Below are 18,645 nucleotides of genomic sequence, written 5' to 3' on the forward strand. Positions count from 1 at the left end.
TCACATGAAAATTTTCACGTGAATTTCTAGTTCTTGAATTTCTGTGCTAACAAATTCTTTTGTGACTGCAAGTAATACTCCCCCATAGCTTTGGTTGTTTTTACTAGATGGTCTATCAGTTCTATAGATATCTGTTGGGAAGTATTCGAACGAGGATAAATTGTTGTCAAGACAGGTTTCGGTACCAAGTATGAAATCTGGTTTTGCAGAGTCTGTTAATTGTAAGAGTTCAGTTATTTTTTTTATTTCAAATGGACTGGAAATTAAAGTTAAAAATTCGAATAGGTTTTCTATTTTTAATTGTAGTGCGCTGTTTCTTTTTATTTTTACATTGTTTAGGTATTGGTGAAGATGTAGCTTTTGGAGCACATGGGCTCCCCAATACCGAGTCATCATTCAATGTGTCATACAGATTTGATGTTTCAATGGTCGAGTGGTTAAACGGACTGGTTAAGAAATTGGACAAACCGCATGGTATGCATTCCCAGCTGATGTTACTGGCATTCATACAGCCATAGATTTGAGGTGACATACATTGACAATCAATGTGATACCAAACATCACAGTTGTCACAACATAGTGCTTTATATTTCTATGTAACAGCCTTTTGACATGTTCCACATGGCCATCTTGGGGTCCTAGGGCCTGGGTTTATTTCTGTGTCAAAGGCATTTGCAATCAGCAAGATGAATGACTGCACATGTTGAGGAGTTTTTGATTTCAATGCTTGTAATATCTGGACTAAATTTAGCTTACCCCAAGCTACTTTTCTGTAGTGCAAATATACTTATGATTGTTAGATGGAACTTGTAATAATATATTATAAGCAATTGGTCTTGTATGTGGTGCTATGTCTTGATGAACGATTTCGAAAGTATTTTTTAAGAATATATGAAAATATTTCTAAAATGACGAATTGTTAGCTATTAGCATCAGATGTAATGTCTGCCTGAAAATGCTTTGACATTCAATAGAAACAAAAAGAACAAAAAGACAAAATTTCTTTCTTTATTTTAATTTTATCTTTATTCATATACATGTAATTCATCGAATAAGATAACCAGAAAACATACTGAAGTTGCTATTAGATTCACTGTAGATGTATGTCTCTGCCCTCCCTTGCTTGATGAATACTTTGTCGCCTTTCTTAAGTTCTAATACCATATTCAGAGTACCCATATTATGACCAGTATTTCCAGGAAAAATAGCTACTGTCTCTGTGTCGTTTTTCCATAGGAAGACACGAAGGGTTTTACTACTTACTACTTACTGTCATTACGGAGCATGAGAACTGGTACACTCCTGCTATTGGAGCCGTGTATACGCCAGTACTTGGATGATAATCATTATTGATATTCGTCCAGACTTTGTTAAATTTGACAATTTGGCCAGCTCCCAGGGTTTTTGGATCAGTTAAAGAAGCTGCAAAGGCTGAAAATGTTTCCTGGTATGTGTGTGTGTGTGTGTGTGTGTGTGTATCTTACAACGGTGTATCAAATGAATTTAATCACATGTTCCAAATAACTTTGGTATAATTGTATATGCATATACACCCCTTGAAATTGCATCTGTTTTAACTAATTTCTGTGCTGAAAAAAAACAACATATATTTGACCTGTGATTTTATGAAACATGGTAAACTATTTAAAAAACGAACTTAGTTCCAGGATGTTGTTAGTATGTATCCTTGATTTTTGTTTTTTGAAAATTACGAATTTATAGATAAAGTTAATATAACTACTGTTCCCTGTTTCTTTTATCTTCATGAACATACTAAGAAGTTCTTCAAAATTGGCGTTTTCTATTAAACAAATAAATAAATGCAGTGTAAATATTCATGACGGTTACTTGCACGAATGCCAGAGATCAAAGATATAATATTCATACTAATGCACAAATAACGATATCTATAGCTTAATTACAATTGGGTAACTAAAGGCGACAGTAGTTTGCCGATGTTCAAATCTTGTAAATCGATTGAAAAGTGGCAAATTAAGGTTACAAACAAAATCTTAGGGAAATCGCATCAGCGCCAAAAGGAGCATCGACAGGGTAAGCGTCTGCTACTACGTCATGCGAATTCACATTCAGGCAAAATGTTACAATCGAGAAATGAAACCAAATTTGTATAAAAAGCACTTAACAATGTCTTTTGTACCTGTTTCATTTCACATAATATCTTTCTTTTCTTCTGTAGGATAGCAAGTGGTTCAAATATAAGCCTGTTGAGACTAAAATTGGCTGCAAGTTTTTCACTATTTTTTTTGTATCAGACCATACTGTCTGCAAAAAAAGTTGAATGCAAGAGTCTTTTTGTGCTCAGATTTATTGTCTCATGCCACCTGAGTATAGAAATGATAGAAAAGACACACATTTTTATTTCCTATAGTTTCAATATACATTTTTAAATGTAAATATGTGCTATGGCCTAAATTGACCCTAAATTATTTTCAGTCTTACTTGGCCTAAGACCCTTTTAAACTAATATGATATGTTATTTGTAAGTTTTCTTTCCATTTAAAGTACATTAAATACATATGTAAGGATCATTTATAACCAAAAAGCTTCACAAATTTAAAATTGCTGGAAAATATTACATCTTCATGTAAGGCCCCCCTTCATTGGAAAACCTCCATTTTTAGGCACAGGCTCATATAAATTTGACTTTTGAATAATTATGCTAAGTCTGATATATCAAATGAGTACTCTATTGTTTTTAATACATGATACATATATATTAAGGCATTTTAAAAGTATTTTTTTGCAATGTTTTAATTTTAAAAGCCCCAAATGTTGATAGTTGAAATTTTTCAATTTTAACGTCAAAATTTAACACGCAAAGTTGAATATAGAATTTATCATATTGTCTTTAATATATATCTTATTGCCATGAAACTTTGTAAGCAGTCTCATAATTTATTAAGCTTTGGTCATACCAAGTTTTATTAAGATTAGTCCGAGTACACAGTTATCGTCCTTTGATTTTCGTTGTCCACAAATATAGTCCCTAGTGTGGACAGTGTGTTACTTGCCAATTTTTTTTATACCCCTTCCAAATTTATTTCTCCATGTTTTATGCCTCAAATAGCAAGTAGGGGGATGAAATTACACTGTAAAAAAATTTGGGTCATGAATTTTAAAGTAAAGTAGTGATTTGGTCCAGCTGAAAAAGGTTTAAAATAAGCACTTCGGAAGCTGGCAAAAGATTTCAAGACCCCCTTAACATAAAATTGTCAATATTTTGAGTTAGAGCCGATGAAGTTTTCTATAATTTTGACATAATTTGTCCCAAAAGTAGTACAAAACACTGTAAAAATATTATTGAGAAAGCGCAGGTGGGATTTTTTTAATTTTCATTTATTGTCTAAAAGAAATGCACTACGAAATAACTGTGTACTCGGACCATATAGCAATGTATGTAAAACAACCCATTTAAACATTTGACTAAATACACAAATGTACCATTATCCTCTATGACTTGAAGATGAAGGTGCTCAAAATTCATGGACCTTCATTTCTATCCAAGATATGTCCATTCTTTTTAAACTTGAATTTACTGAAATAAAGACCTTCATACAAAACTTTACCAGTTAAACACAAGAAAAAAACTACAAACAAAACTGTTGGGAACTATGTTAAATCTATCATGACATCTTTGAAACATAACAGAGTTACCTCTCTTTGTATGAATATACAATTCTGAATATATATCTAGACTTAACAACTCCAAATTGTATAAAATGATACAGTACACTAATTTCGATTAAACTTCAAGACAAAGCCAAACCGATATTAGAAATAGAATTCTTAACTTCCAAGATATAAGGGATAGAATTCTTAACTTCAAGACAAAGCCACATCTGATATAAGGGACAGAATTCTTAACTTCAAGACACATCCAACTCTGATATCAGGGAAAGAATTCTTAACTTCAAGACAAAGTCACATCTGATATTAGGGATAGAATTCTTAACTTCAAGACTAAGCCAAATCTGATATTAGGGATAGAATTCTTAACTTCAATACACAACCAACTCTAATATAAGGGATAGAATTCTTAACTTCAAGACACAGCCAAATCTTAAAGGAGAAATTAACAACAAATTACTTCTTTAATTTTTTTATAAAACTGAATTTACAAGATGGTTCATGCAAGTCTAGTACTGTACATATGTAATAATATAATTGTAGAAAAAAATCACATCTTTTTGTCAAAGATTTCTATATTAGTTCATGGTTCAAGTAATTCTAGAAGAGACGTGCGTTGACCCATCCTGCATAAAAAGTATGGATTTGGGAAAAAAGTAAATGAGGCCATTTCCAAATATTGAGTAAAATATTAGATTACAACTAAAGTTCACACTCCATGAAAGTATGCTCTTCAATGGTGAGTCTACACAAAACGAGTACAATAACACCCTATTAGGAGACTGCACCTTTTTATAATTTCCTACCACTTGTTCAATACCTATCCCTATTTTTGTGCCTTATAAAGGCATTTCATAAAGTTATTATTTATAGTTTTGGACAGACAGTGTAAAAAACAAAATAAGGAAAGGACGTGAGATAATTTTTTACATGCTTCCTGTATATGCAGATATAAATAATAAAATAATAAAATGAAATAACATGAACATATATCTTGCATTTATAAAATTTTCACATAGCCTATTCATAGAGCAGATTTAATACCATTTCATTTGAAAACAAAATGCAACTAAAATATATTGTAAGAATATTTTTCACATAATTTCAGTTTAATACAAGGTAAAGTATATATTTTTTCCAAAGTCAGTATATATATATATACATACATTTGTTAAAACTTGAACTTGCAACCAATGTATTTAGTGAAGAAAAGATTTTTCAGTTTACTGAAATGTTAAACTTGTAGAAATTGCATGACAAAATAAGCCTTTAACTAGTGTCATTTAGGCATCAGAATTCAAGATTAAGTTACATTCCAAATTTTAAACCTCTTTTGGTAACATGATTCAACAACGATCTTAAGAAACTATTTCCTAGAAAAATTTTAATATATATGTGACTAAAATATTTTAAATGCATCCACAGATATCACAATAAGCAAATCTATTGTCAGCACTGTAAGATAAAAAAATAAATGTTTGTCTACTAAATAAACCAAAGATATAAACTGCAAAACATGACGAAGTTCTCAGGTGAAAGCTAAACATTAATGTACTACATAATTCAAGGGCTAGAAGTACATGGTGAACAAGAATATGTGTCCATTTGACAACATCATGTACCGCTCACACTATCACATTTCCATGTTCAGTGAACAACTAAATCTGCGTCAAAACCATTATCTGGCCTATATTTTAAAAAGTTCATTCTCTAATGAACATGTATACTAATTTTCAAATTGTTGTGACAACAACTTCATGGTAAACAGCCAAACTTTAACCTTGAAACCTTTCCATGTTATATGAACTGCAAATTCTGGGTCAAAACTCTAATTTGGCATATTTTACTAAAAATTCACATCATAATGAATATAATTACAAAGTTTCAAGTTGATGTGACAACAACTCCATGGTAAAAGAGAGGCGAAAGATACCAAAGGGACATTCAAACTCATAAGTCTAAAATAAATTGACAACGCCATGGCCAATTAGGAAAAAAAAAACAAGAGACAAACAATAGTACACAAAACACAACATAGAAAACTAAAGACTGAGCAGCACAAACCCCACCAAAAACTGGCGGTGATCTCAGGTGCACTGGAAGGGTAAGCAGATCCTGCTCCACATTTGGCACCCGCCGCGCTGCTCATGTTAGTACAAACCCAGTAATATTTCTAAATCAGTATGTCACATTCGGGGAAAAGGGGTCAGGATTGTAGTTATAACATTTGGAACATACTTGGTAAACTATCTAACAGCTAATCTTTAACCTGAAACATTTTCATGTTCAGTGAGCTGTGAAATCTAGGTCACAACTCAAATTTGACATATATATCATGCATTTGTCATTTCATGGCTTTTTAAAGCTAACTATGCAGTATGGGTTACCGAAAATCTTAACTAAACTACAAAGATGTACATATGAATAGAGACAGACAACCATTAATCTATTAACATCAGACATAGTCAATCAAAGCTAACTACTTACACATCTGCATAAATAAAATATGAACCTTTTCAATATCCATTATATCTAAGTCTCCTCATATATAATATTGGTCAAAATCTTGCTCAAGGTTTATCTTTATGTATCTACAGTGAAAGTACTTTTATTCGTGGGGAACCAATTTTCGTGGTTTTCGTGAATGACTTTATCCACGAATTTAAGTGTTCAACGAAATATAACAACTGTTGTCCAAATCAAGACATGAAAAGATTCCCATGTAGGTTTGACTACCGATATGATCTAGAGAATACAATGAATATCGGCAAATCTGAGACTACTATAATAGTAGTCTGGGGCAAATGCACTATGAACTACAACTGCAGGCAGGATTATACCCATTTAATCTTTAAAAACCTAAACTGTACAACTTCTGATCTTTTAATTCTCATAAAAAATATTTTTGATCGATGAAAGTCAGATTTCCGGTGATGATATGCTATGATAAAGTGTTCATTTATTATATCCTCATAATTCTTGTACGGGAAATAACAATTTCATGCTGGGCTTGCTTTTGATAAGAATTAATTTTACAATTCAATGTACATTTAAAGCATTTGTTTATGTAACTGTTTTCTTTAAGTGACATGTTTATGGCCTAATTAACCTCTGATTGTCTAATATCTGTTGATCATTCGAATTCTATCTCAGGTTAATTAGTGTCATCACTACACGGGAGCAATAATTTAAATGTTTACTTTGCAGTTTCCTTCAATCAAGACAATTTGTAACCTTCGATTCTAATAGCTTCAAATCTACGCTCTATTCGTTTTTTTTATAGAAAAACTAAAATCCACGAAATTAAAAACCCACGAAACATGTAACTTTTGCTCTAACCACAAAAATTGATACCCACGAATTAAAATACTTTCACAGTATTTAATAATATGTTGTACATAACAAAAAACTTAAACTTTACTATATATATATATAATGACACACTTACCTGATGATTTTGGAGCTTGTTCTACATTGGCATTACCAGCAAGATACACTGAATTTATCTGTAAAGTAAATTGTTATCAATTAGAAATTAGGAACAAATTTATTTTCAACACAAATAATTTGCATCAGTACAGGTCAAAGAGATTCATAATACAAATAGTTTAGGGGATGCAAATTACCTGTTTATCCATATTAGAGGGGCCTGATGGGGGGGGTCTCATCACGATTCACAAGTTGATTTTTTTGTCAATCACGATTCACAGAAAATAAATTTCCATGATCACGGATCACGAAAATATAAAAAAAAAAAAAATCTGTAGAAAAACGGATCACGATAGCGAAAATGCCCCGATCACGAAGAACGAAAATAACCCATCAGGCCCCTCATATTATATCACACTATATATAATCATTTCATACAAAAGATTACATTTCATTTTGTTTAAGAGACAAACAAAAAAAGTAAAATACAAATAATATAGATTTCTTGTTTTCTTAACAGAGGTAAGAGGTAAAAATCCTTGTCGGGTACCAGAGAAAAATTTAGGTCAGACAAGAAAATCCCAACATACCCTTGTCTGAAGGGATAAGTAAACTTATCCTGACTATTGGTACAGGAGGGTACATGTACATCAAATGATTCTGGTTTCAACAGCATACCAATTAGTTAATGAAACTGTGAATAAAATTATCCTTGATGAATGTTTGACAAGTTTAAGGTAGTTGGAGGCAGGTTGACCATAACCAATACCTGTATTTGTTCAATGAATATTATAGACATTTGACAGAAGAATAATATCAGCCCAAAAGGGAAAAAAATGGATCAAAGACTGAAAGTTTCAAAGTCGGGAAGAATGAGAGAAAATTCCTGAAACAATTCCAAAATAGCAGGAGCACAACTTTCACATATGTACTATCTTTCTGTAAAGTTTCAAACATCTGGTTTGAAATCTGTAGCAGTTGATTTCACAAAACTGGTACCGCATCCTTAAATTTTGCTGAAAATTCCTAAGTTACAAAGTTCAGTAAAAATAGGAAAAAAATATTCAAATAACTCTATTTTAGCAGCTGCACAAATTCAACATGCGTCAAATATCTCTGTGAATTTTTGAAAATCTGGTTTGAAATCTGTAGGAGAAGCTGATTACTCAAAACTGGTATTCATAATTCTGAAGTGACACAAGCTTGTGCTATTTGTACCAGTTTTTAAATGGGCTACTAACCTGAGCATCGCCAGCTATATCCAAACCTACTGAATCACTGAACCCTGGAAAGAAAAAAAGTATTAATTGTAGAGTATTGTTGGTTGAATGAAAGTGTCATACCTATATTTGACTGCTGACAGAAAAATAGTTTCAGAACTATCTTTGGCCATTCTATAATCATTAAATTGTTCTAAAGTTGACATTCTCTGATAATTAAAAAAAACCAACATTACATGTATATTAATTCTTCCATGCATGTCCAGCCTAGTAAAATGAAGGTCATTTTTCAAAAAGAAAATTAACCATGGTGAAAATGTCACTTATCTCTAAAACAAAAGACAAAAATTTTGACTATTCATGCTCAATTTTTATAAATGATTGATTTTCAATTGCTTAATGGCCTAAAATTTTCCATGGACCTTCTTTTCTGTTAGTATTATTGGTCAAATCCTTGTGGGGCCTTGATGACCTTGTGGTCTAATTACTTTATCACCAGCATGTCAACACTGAGGTTGTGAGATTCAACATCGCTCTTGATAGGTGCATTTGACTCAAATCTTTATTGACTAGGATTGTCAGTTTTATTGCAGAAGATTTTTGTTTCTCAGAGCAATCAATCCATGCATTTTACATGTAATTGCTTAGTTCTGGACCTAGCAGACTGACAAACAGGAGAAATACACAACGAAAAGTAATAGTTTAGTTGGTTGATAGGAAAACAGATCGTCTTAAGTGCCAGTCTGCCTAAGGATCAGGCAGTGGTGAAAACATGACAAACAAAAACCCACTCAAATTAACATTAATTTATGTTCAAATTGTATAATGGTGCACGAATATAACATTCGTTTCCTTTTCCTCATCTGGTAATTCAAGATATAATTTGGTTGAAATACACTAGAAATTAAAAATTATGGAGAATAACTCCGTAATTTGTTATCATTCTAACCAAAAGTTATCTAGAGATTTCCTGAATCACCAGACACGCAGAAACAAAAAACCTACAATTTCAAACTCAGGATGAGAGTAACTTAAAATTAGTATGGTTAGGTCGTTCGTTTTTTTCAGCCATGATTTAATTTTTTTCAAAATTGCCTGATTCTTACAAAGACTGGCACTTAAGCTTTACCTTTTGGTGCTGGAGAAATTCCTTCGTTTTCTTCATTTGGCATTTCATTCGCTCCAAAGTCATGAACCATTTCTAAACTTCGTGCCATTTCTGGACCTAAATCATTGGATTCTAGTAATAAAGATTTATTTTTTACATTCATATCATGTGATACATCATGTGGTTCATCCTCAACAAAAGGATCAGCAGTCTTGTCATGTGATATAACTGGAGTATTTTCAATATTTTCAATGGCACTACTTTCAGCAGTATTGTCATGTTTAGGTGGGGAATTTTCATTGGCTGTTGTTTCTGGCTATTCAGTTTCTACTGGTGGGGGAGCAAAGATTTCAATTTCATCACTCTGAAAGATAGGAATAGTAAAAATTAAAACAATGACTTTAATTCTAAACATTTTTCTGACACAAGTAGAGGACCAGTAGTCTAAATGGATTACAGTATATCAGTTCTACTTCTTAATCAGTTACATAGCTTTTTCGTCATTTTTTTTTTTCTTTACAAATTATGTTGTTTTTTCATTATTTAAAAAGAAATGATATGAGTTGTATGTTTATGAGAGACATAAAAAATACTATTCAATTATGACCTTTGTATGAGGTTGATATATATCCTCATATCAACCTCATACAAAGGCTACAACTGTTATATTATTATTGTCAATATGTTGGAAATAGAGCAGAAGTTAATTTGATTGGTTGTTAAAATTGTGTCATCAAGTATTTTGGTTTTTATATTTCTATTTTTAGATATTTTAAAATAACAATTGTATCACTTTCTATCTGCTGTTTTCAGTCTACCTTTAAAAATACAGTTGAACATGTGACTCTTTCTGAACGAATCAAATTAGTTAGAATATACAAAATAATAATATGAAGAAATATATATTATCTGAACGAAATCAAATTAATTAGAATATAAACAAAATAATAATATAAAGAAATATCATATTCTAAGTAAAGGAACAGCGTGTTTAATACTGTTGGTCATTTTGACAGTTGCTGAAAGTTCTCTAACTTATTGAAAATATTGTTTTTAAAGGGAAACTAATCTAAGTTTGTTTTGGTTTACACGTAACCTATGACCCTGTGTTGATTGTTTATTGCTGGGCAGTAATGCAACCTCTACTAGTTTTTTTTATGTGTACCTGTGCTCCAAAGTTTGGTGCAGGTTTCAATTTTGACTTACTTAACTTTGGCTTCTTTATTCCTTTCCTTATTGCTGGTTTCTTTTGACTGGAAAGAAACAATGTTGACAATAAACATATGATATATACAGTTAAGAAAATTTGACAGTAATACCGAATTGCCACATAGAATTTCAAATCTATATAAAAAATTCAATCACTTAAAAGTAACAGATTGGTCCAACATGAAACAGTTTAACACAGGTTGGGGATATATGAAGAATCAGATCTGTGCACACTGAAATAAGATCAAGAGATAAAGCCGATGTAAAGTGAAAGCAACAAAAAAAACCTATATAAAAGCATTGTTTATTAAATTTGCTTGCATAAGAACCTTGAAGTATAAACTAATGACAATTACATGTTTCCTGTCAACCCCTGAAAAAAATAATACTGTGTTCTTGACTACTTCTGCGTGCGATGGTCGGAATAATTAATATTTTATTATAGTGTATGTTAATGATGGAAAAGAAAAACCTAAATTTATCTGCTGAGACTTTTATATCAGAAGATGAGACCATTACAAACCTTTGAGGTTTTGGTGATTCCTCTGGAGGAGAGGGAGATTCTTGTGTTTGTGATAATGATTCAGGTTGAGCTGGTGAAGAATCTTGTATTTGCATAACTTGTTGGTCACCAGACATATTTGGAGATTGAACTGGTGACCTAGGGATCTTGTTCCCGGTCTTGACTGGCTCTGTTGCATGTTTGACTAGATCCAATTCTTTATTCACAGTGTCATGTATATTGTTGTTTGATGTCGTTGGAGACAGACTTAATGATTTACTAGGTTTAAATGGATCGACTGGGAGATCATTGTCTAACTGTTCCACTTTTGTTTTAGTTTCAAACGGATTTGTGTTTTCATCAAAGTCATCAAAGTTAAAATTGTAAGACCCTCTTGGAAGAGGGGGTGAATTTTCTCCCATCTTCAACAATTTCCCCTCACAACAGACCTAAGACATACTAAAGTCTGAAAATTACAACAAAGATTTGTCTCCTTCCGTCTTTTAAGAAACCTAAAATGAAAAAAAATATCATATTATAATTATATATGATGTCCATTTTCACTGAACTAGTACACATTTTTATTTAGGGGCCAGCTGAAGCCCGCCTCCATGTGCGGTATTTTCTCGCTTTGTTGAAGATCCATTGGTGGCCTTCGACTGTTTTCTGCTCTTTGGTCGGGTTGTTGTCTCTTTGACATATTCCCCATTTCCATTCTCAATTTTATTTGTTACATTTTTGAATTTGTAATGTATGCTAGAGCTAGTTGGTGGTCAGTCAAATGATTAACCAACTAAGATGTGACTAAAAATTTTTTGCACTATATAGGGTTTACACATAGATAGACATAGACTGAAACATGCACTGTAGGAAGACATAAACATTTGATTAGAGGACGATCATTTGATATTCTGGGGGGGGCCAGGAGGATTTGTTTTGGATCGGTTATTTATTTTTGTAAACTAAGAGGACAGATTATCTATTTTCTGCACTATTGAAGCAAGATTTTTCATTTTCATTAAAGCAAGGGACTGATTATTTATTTTCACAACTATATTTATAATAATCGAAAACATACAATTTTTAAATTATTTGTTTATTATAAATAATTCATGTATAGTCAAGTCATTATGTACCATTTAATCAGAATTATATATTATCCTCTGCAGAAATGAATCTTTTATATCCCCCAATGCATATACATGTATTGCATACATACACAGTATTAAAGTTTGGTTGAAACTAAGGCTCTTCTAAAAGTATTGGCAAACATGTTTCGCCGAGCGGAGCGAGGCAAAATTTTTTTTGAAGGGTTTTTGAACCGCTGAAGGCCCAAGAAGCTATAGAACAAATGATGCAAAATCATGTCTTCTGGGTGTTCCCCAGACCCTTTCTTAAACTGAAAATGCAAGTTCTGTTTTCATAATTTTATGACAATATTTTGGTCTCAAAGCAAATTCACGTTATAGTTTCAGTGTAAGACTTAAGTTTCTAGGAACAACATCAAAAGACAAATATGCATGATATTAAAAGCAAAAATGTAATTCACATAGTTAAGTCTGTGGCTGCTGTGTTTTTTTAAACTCATGATCAAGTTAATAACAAAATTACTAAATTACAAAATGAATGCAACACTAACAGAATACAGAAGGGCAATCAATGAACAAAAGACAAATAAGAAACATTGATCCCGAAAAATCAGGGGCTACGTCTGAGGGAGAACAGAACTTTCTTCTTGCAAGGCACTCACGGTGAACACAATTTGATATGGAGACAAGCGTTTGGTTTTGAAATTTCCTACATGAGGCATTTGTCTCAATGTAGTTACGGCCCTGATTTAATAAAAGTGAGGTAAGTGTTCCTGAGACAATTAACCTCAAGTTAAATGAAACCAATTTTCTGACATTTCAAGTATATTTAAATAATATTTATACTTTTATTATTAAAAGATATGGGAAGTGTTTCCCGATTTGTTTTTTTGGAAAAAAGATTAATTTATGAAGAATCTGGTGCCATCTCATACTTTCGATTAGACCTGCTGAGTTATTTATTTTCAATACATTGCAAGTCAGGTAATTTATTTTCAAACTACCACAGAACAAACCATTTATTTTTGTGATTATCAAGGCTGAGTTATTTATTTTCAAAATCCTCCTGCCCCCCCCCCCCCCCCCCCCCCCCCCCTCCAGAATATCAAATGGTCGTTTATGAAATTGTAAAGCACATAAAGGGATACGGCATACGTCCTCGTAACGGTTCAATGATTTTACAGCCGGCAGTAAAGGCTTTCAGAAGACTTGAAGTCTTCTTCCACCAATTAAGCCAACTTTTAGGTCTTATCAGGAAATGCCTACGCAACTCTACTGAACATGCTGAAGTGATTGTTGGATGACATCAATAGTTCAAGTGACCCCAAATTTAGGGTCAAGTGTTGCAGATTCTGAATCTTTGAGAATCTGTCACACTTGACCCCTTGACCCGGGAATTTAAATATGACACTTGAACAATTGTCATACATTGTATAACAATCACTTTACCTTTGGTGGAGTCGGATATTTTCTCTTGTGATATTTAAATTTTACAGAACATCTACGATGTTCAGATAGATGTCCAGCAATGGTGGGATAAGGTGAATTGACAGTCAAGATCATGTATCGAGACACAGTGACATGGTGAATATTTCCTTACTAAAGTTCTTCTTCTCTTCTTCAGTTACACTAAGTTACAGAAAACTATCAACAAACTGATGTTTACTTTCCGGCAAGTTCACATACATTGGGCTAAGATATCTCTGAAAATATTTTCCTGGCATGTTACACAATTATAAATGTCATCTAATACATGAATTTGATAAATATTTCTGAAGTGAATCATTCTACATGTATACCTGGGTACGTCTCTTGTCCCGTATAAAATTTAAAAATAAGGATTGTTTTATGGGTCTTTCGACAATTTTGTCGTTTGGAAGGAAACCGGCGCAACTTACAATAACTTTTCTAATTGAATCGTCTTGAAAACGAGTGGTCAATGTGACAAACTGATCATTAAAATGACATTTTAAGTCTTTCAAACTTTGTTATTCTTTCTCGTTTGACAGGAAGTCCAAATGAAGAGGACCGAGTAGAGTGAAAAATAAAAAAGCAGGACAGAGATAACAACTTTTAAATGCAGGACAAATTTTTTCATCCTATCCCCCCATATAAATCAAATGGTAGCTCCCTTAAAAAAAAAGAAGTTATTTTTCGATAACTTAAAGAATCTAGAAAATTAGTTCGAAACGCAATGTATTAATTATTTCCCCCTAAAACGCAATGGAAACACAGTATTTTGTTTACTTTCCTTCTAAACAATAAATTGTTTATATTTTATCTATTCAATAAATTTTAAAATCAAAATAATAAAATTGAGAATGGAAATGGGGAATATGTCAAAGAGACAACAACCCGACCAAAGAGCAGACAACAGCCGAAGGCCACCAATGGTTCTTCAATGCAGCTTGAAAATCCCGCACCCGGAGGTGGTCCTCAGCTGGCCCCTAAATAAAATTGTGTGCTAGTTCAGTGAATATGGACGTCACACTAAACTCCAAAACATATAAATGAACTAAAATTAAATAAAATGCTCCGCAGGGCGCAGCTTGATACGACCGCAGAGGTCGAATCCTGAACAGTTGGGGCAAGTATGGACACAACATTCAAGCTTGATACAGCTTTGCATTTGGATTGTGATTAAATATTTGACACAGCATATGTTTCTGACACAGAATGAATGTGGTCTAAGAACTTAAAAATTTTAAATTGGACATTCACCTATTATGGTCCAATATCCAAAATCTAAATACATGGTTAGATTCAGCATATCAAAGAACCCCAAGAATTCAATTTTTGATGAAATCAAACAAAGTTTAATTTTGGACCCTTTTGACCTCAATGTGGACAAAGTTGATAACGGGGCCCAAAAATCAAAAATCTAAATACATGGTTAGATTCAGCATATCAAAGAACCCCATATATTCAATTTTTGTTGAAATCAAACAAAGTTTAATTTTGGACCCCGATTTAGACCAACTTGAAAACTGGGCCCATAATAAAAAATCTAAATATCTAAATAAATCAGCATCAAATTTTTTGAACCCCCTTATGATTCATCACCCCCAAACTCAATCCCAGCCTTCCCTTTGTGGTATGGTACCTTGCAGTACAATTTCAGAGAGATCCATACACTTGAACACAAGTTATTGTCTGGAAACTAGAAAAATGTGTTTTTTGGCCCCAAATTCCTAAACGTTTAGGGCAATTACCCCCAAACTCAAAACCAGCTTTCCCTTTGTGATATGAAACCTTGTAGTACAATTTCAGAAAGATCCATACACTTACACACAAGTTATTGTCCTGAAACTAGAAAAATGCTTGTTTTTTGCCCCTTTTTGGCCCCTAATTCCTAAAATATTGAGGCAATTACCCCCATCATCAATCCCAGCCTTCCCTTTGTGGTATGGTACCTTGCAGTACAATTTCAGAGAGATCCATACACTTGAACACAAGTTATTGTCTGGAAACTAGAAATTTTTAAAATGCTTATTTTTGGCCCCTTTTTAGCCCCCAATTCCTAAACGTTTCGGCAATTACCCCCAAACTCAATTCCAGCTTTCCCTTTGTGATATGGAACCTTGTAGTACAATTTCAGAAAGATCCATACACTTGAACACAAGTCATTGTCATGAAACTAGAAAAATGCTTTTTTTTTGCCCCTTTTTTGGCCCCTAATTCCTAAAATTTTGAGGCAATTACCCCCAAAATCAATCCCAGCATTCCTTTTGTGATATGGAACCTTGTAGTACAATTTCAGAAAGATCCATACACTTACACACAAGTTATTGTCCTGAAACTAGAAAAATGCTTGTTTTTTGCCCCTTTATGGCCCCTAATTCCTAAAATTTTGAGGGAATTACCCCCAAAATCAATCCCAGCCTTCCCTTTGTGGTATGGTACCTTGCAGTACAATTTCAGAGAGATCCATACACTTGAACAAAAGTTATTGTCTGGAAACTAGAAAACTGCTATTTTTGGCCCCTTATTCCTAAACGTTTTGGGCAATTACCCCCAAACTCAATTCCAGCTTTCCCTTTGTGATATGGAACCTTGTAGTACAATTTCAAAAAGATCCATACACTTACACACAATTTATTGTCATGAAACTAGAAAAATGCTTGTTTTTTTGCCCCTTTTTTGTCCCCTAATTCCTAAAATTTTGAGGCAATTACCCCCAAAATCAATCCCAACATTCCTTTTGTGATATGGAACCTTGTGGTACAATGTCAGAGAGATCCATACACTAACACACAAGTTATGTCTGGAAGTTACAAAAATGCTTATTTTTGGCCCCTAATTCCTTTACTGTTGGTACCATATCCTCCAAAATCAATCCCAACCTTTTTTTTGTGGTATTGAACCTTGTGGTAAAATTTCATAGAGATCCATTCACTTAAACTAAAGTTAGAGTGCGAAAACCAATGTGTCTTCGGACGACGCCGGACGACGACAACGACGACGACGACGACGACGCCAACGTCATACCAATATACGACCACAAAAATTTTTTTGCGGTCGTATAAAAAAATACTAGACTAACAAAGGCCAGAGGCTCCTGACTTGGGACAGGCGCAAACATGCGGCGGGGTTAAACATGTTTTGTGAGATCGCAACCCTCCCCGTATACCTCTAGTCAATGTAAAATAAAGAAACACATAGCAATCCGCACAGTAAAACTCAGTTTAAAAGAAGTCCGAGTCCGATGTCAGAATAGGTAACAAAAGAAACTAAGCAAAATGACAATGATACATAAATGAACAAAGGACTACTAGCAGTTATTGACATGCCAGCTCCAGACCTCAATTAAACTCATTAAAAGATTATGTCTTCATCATATGAAAATCAAGTACAATCCCTCCCGTTAGGGGTTTAGTATCATACCATCATAAAATATATGAGAAGAACATAACCCGTGTCATGCCAACAACTGGTTTTAGAATAAATGTGTTTATTTCCGATGCAAAGACCCTATGAGTGAATCAATATTAAAACCAAAATATGCAATCCTTAATGACTTGACAACATTATCGTAACTATATCCTTTCCGAATAAGTCTGTTTAACGGTTTTGTTAGCTTTTGATGTGAATGCCGACATTTTTGTGCTTTGTAAAGAATATTACCATAAAATATTGGATGTGAAATACCTGAACGTATAAGATGTCTGCATGTTGATTTATATTTACGAATGATGTCCTTGCACCGATGATAAAATTTAGTAAATGTTTTGACTAGTTTGTGATATCGAAAACCCTGGTGTAATAATTTTTCAGTAATACAGAGATTTCTTTCGTTGAAATCAAATACGTTGTTACATACACGAGCGAATCGAACAAGTTGAGATACAATGTATTTAAGAGGGAAAACATAAAGGATCATTGGTAGGTGTTGTATTTTCGAGATATTTTGTAACGCTTTATTTTTTCCTCTGTGATATTTTATCCTGGGGATAATTTGTCACAGAAATTTTTTTCCAGACATGGTATTTCACAGATAGATTTTATCCAGAGGAGTGAAATTCTATCTGTCTTTTGCGGACAGTATTTAACAGTATATATTTTCCGTTCCATATTTCACAGAACCTTGCGAAATAGAGTCCCACTGTCTACTATGTAAGGTACTCGCAATCAATATATACCTGACCATAATTATAAATGTTTCACCAAGGTAGAAAATATTTGCATAATTTATCAATCAAAGGGAGGTACTTATGAGCCATTTATATTTTACAGATATTATATTCCAGAGACCAGAATCTATTTCATAGTGAAATTTTTCCTTTATTCTTAATTTTTTATATTAATTTATATAAAAAGATGACTTAAAACATGATTTAAAAAAAATATATTTCTATTTACTTTTTTATTTGTACTGAGATCTGAAAACAACTCACTTTTACCTGTATTTCACTTACCTTATTTTATATATTAAATTTGATCATGATATTATTTTACAATTAAGATCTGTGAAATTACTTCTGGTTTTGTTTCATATGTTTCGTGATATTTGTCTTTTAAAAGAATGATATTTACTTTAATATTTCAGGATATTATTTTCAATTATAACCTGCGAAATTATTTCCCATTATTATACATTTATTTTCTTTTTTATTTTCTAATTTAGCTTATATTCAAATACACTATTATATTAGTACATAGTATTTGCAAAGATTAAGTTTTTTTTATTAACTATATATATTCAATATTTTAACTTCCCAGATAGAATTTCAACAACTTCTGTAACATTTTTTCCCCCAGATGATATTTCATCCGGATAGAATTTTGCTTTACAATACAAGTTTCCGTACAATAAACAAACACTGTTTTGATCATATTCTTTTGAAAACATCTTTTTAATAGCGAATTTCAGTAATATGAAGTCATATTGTCATAATCTAATTATGTGTCTGTAAAAAAAAATGAAAAACAGTTGACTATCGT

The 18,645-nt window shown here is 32.6% G+C and overlaps 2 protein-coding genes and 1 long non-coding RNA gene across 3 annotated transcripts in view; all 3 read right to left on the reverse strand.

Moving 5' to 3' along the window:
- On the reverse strand, positions 1-10,613 carry LOC127733696 (uncharacterized). Its single transcript, XM_052243008.1, has 6 exons — positions 10,571-10,613; positions 9,427-9,769; positions 8,319-8,362; positions 7,097-7,154; positions 1,658-1,801; positions 1-212 (listed from the first exon to the last, which is right to left on the reverse strand). Exons 2-6 carry the CDS (start codon positions 9,566-9,568, stop codon positions 1-3), a joined length of 600 nt encoding a protein of 199 aa, XP_052098968.1. The 5' UTR covers positions 9,569-9,769; positions 10,571-10,613.
- Positions 9,722-14,214, reverse strand: LOC127733697 (transforming acidic coiled-coil-containing protein 2-like). The gene is made up of 4 exons (XM_052243010.1): positions 14,103-14,214; positions 11,138-11,628; positions 10,571-10,658; positions 9,722-9,769 (listed from the first exon to the last, which is right to left on the reverse strand). Exons 2-4 carry the CDS (start codon positions 11,536-11,538, stop codon positions 9,722-9,724), a joined length of 537 nt encoding a protein of 178 aa, XP_052098970.1. The 5' UTR covers positions 11,539-11,628; positions 14,103-14,214.
- A 1,026-nt stretch (positions 14,215-15,240) lies between these two features.
- LOC127735589 (uncharacterized) overlaps positions 15,241-18,645 on the reverse strand; it is a 181,258-nt gene continuing 177,853 nt past the window's right edge. Inside the window, exon 3 of the long non-coding RNA XR_007998504.1 lies at positions 15,241-15,307. This is a non-coding gene — a long non-coding RNA (uncharacterized LOC127735589). The remainder of the gene's footprint in view (positions 15,308-18,645) is intronic.

Source organism: Mytilus californianus, unplaced genomic scaffold (genome assembly GCF_021869535.1).
Source record: "Mytilus californianus isolate M0D057914Y unplaced genomic scaffold, xbMytCali1.0.p SCAF_3, whole genome shotgun sequence".
NCBI classification, from domain to species: Eukaryota; Metazoa; Mollusca; class Bivalvia; order Mytilida; family Mytilidae; genus Mytilus; species Mytilus californianus.

Bases quoted from the DNA above. Each gene is read 5' to 3' on its own strand.
- LOC127733696 (XM_052243008.1), bottom strand. From the start codon at position 9,568: ATGAATGTAAAAAATAAATCTTTATTACTAGAATCCAATGATTTAGGT. The intron at 8,363-9,426 runs GTAAAGCTTAAG...TTTTCTTTCCAG, and splicing joins AATTTCTCCAGCACCAAAAG to GGTTCAGTGATTCAGTAGGT. The intron at 213-1,657 runs GTTCGTTTTTTA...TACAATTAACAG, and splicing joins TAACAACATCCTGGAACTAA to ACTCTGCAAAACCAGATTTC.
- LOC127733697 (XM_052243010.1), bottom strand. From the start codon at position 11,538: ATGGGAGAAAATTCACCCCCTCTTCCAAGAGGGTCTTACAATTTTAAC. The intron at 10,659-11,137 runs GTTTGTAATGGT...GTTTCTTTCCAG, and splicing joins GAATCACCAAAACCTCAAAG to TCAAAAGAAACCAGCAATAA. The intron at 9,770-10,570 runs GTACACATAAAA...CCTATCTTTCAG, and splicing joins CACCAAACTTTGGAGCACAG to AGTGATGAAATTGAAATCTT.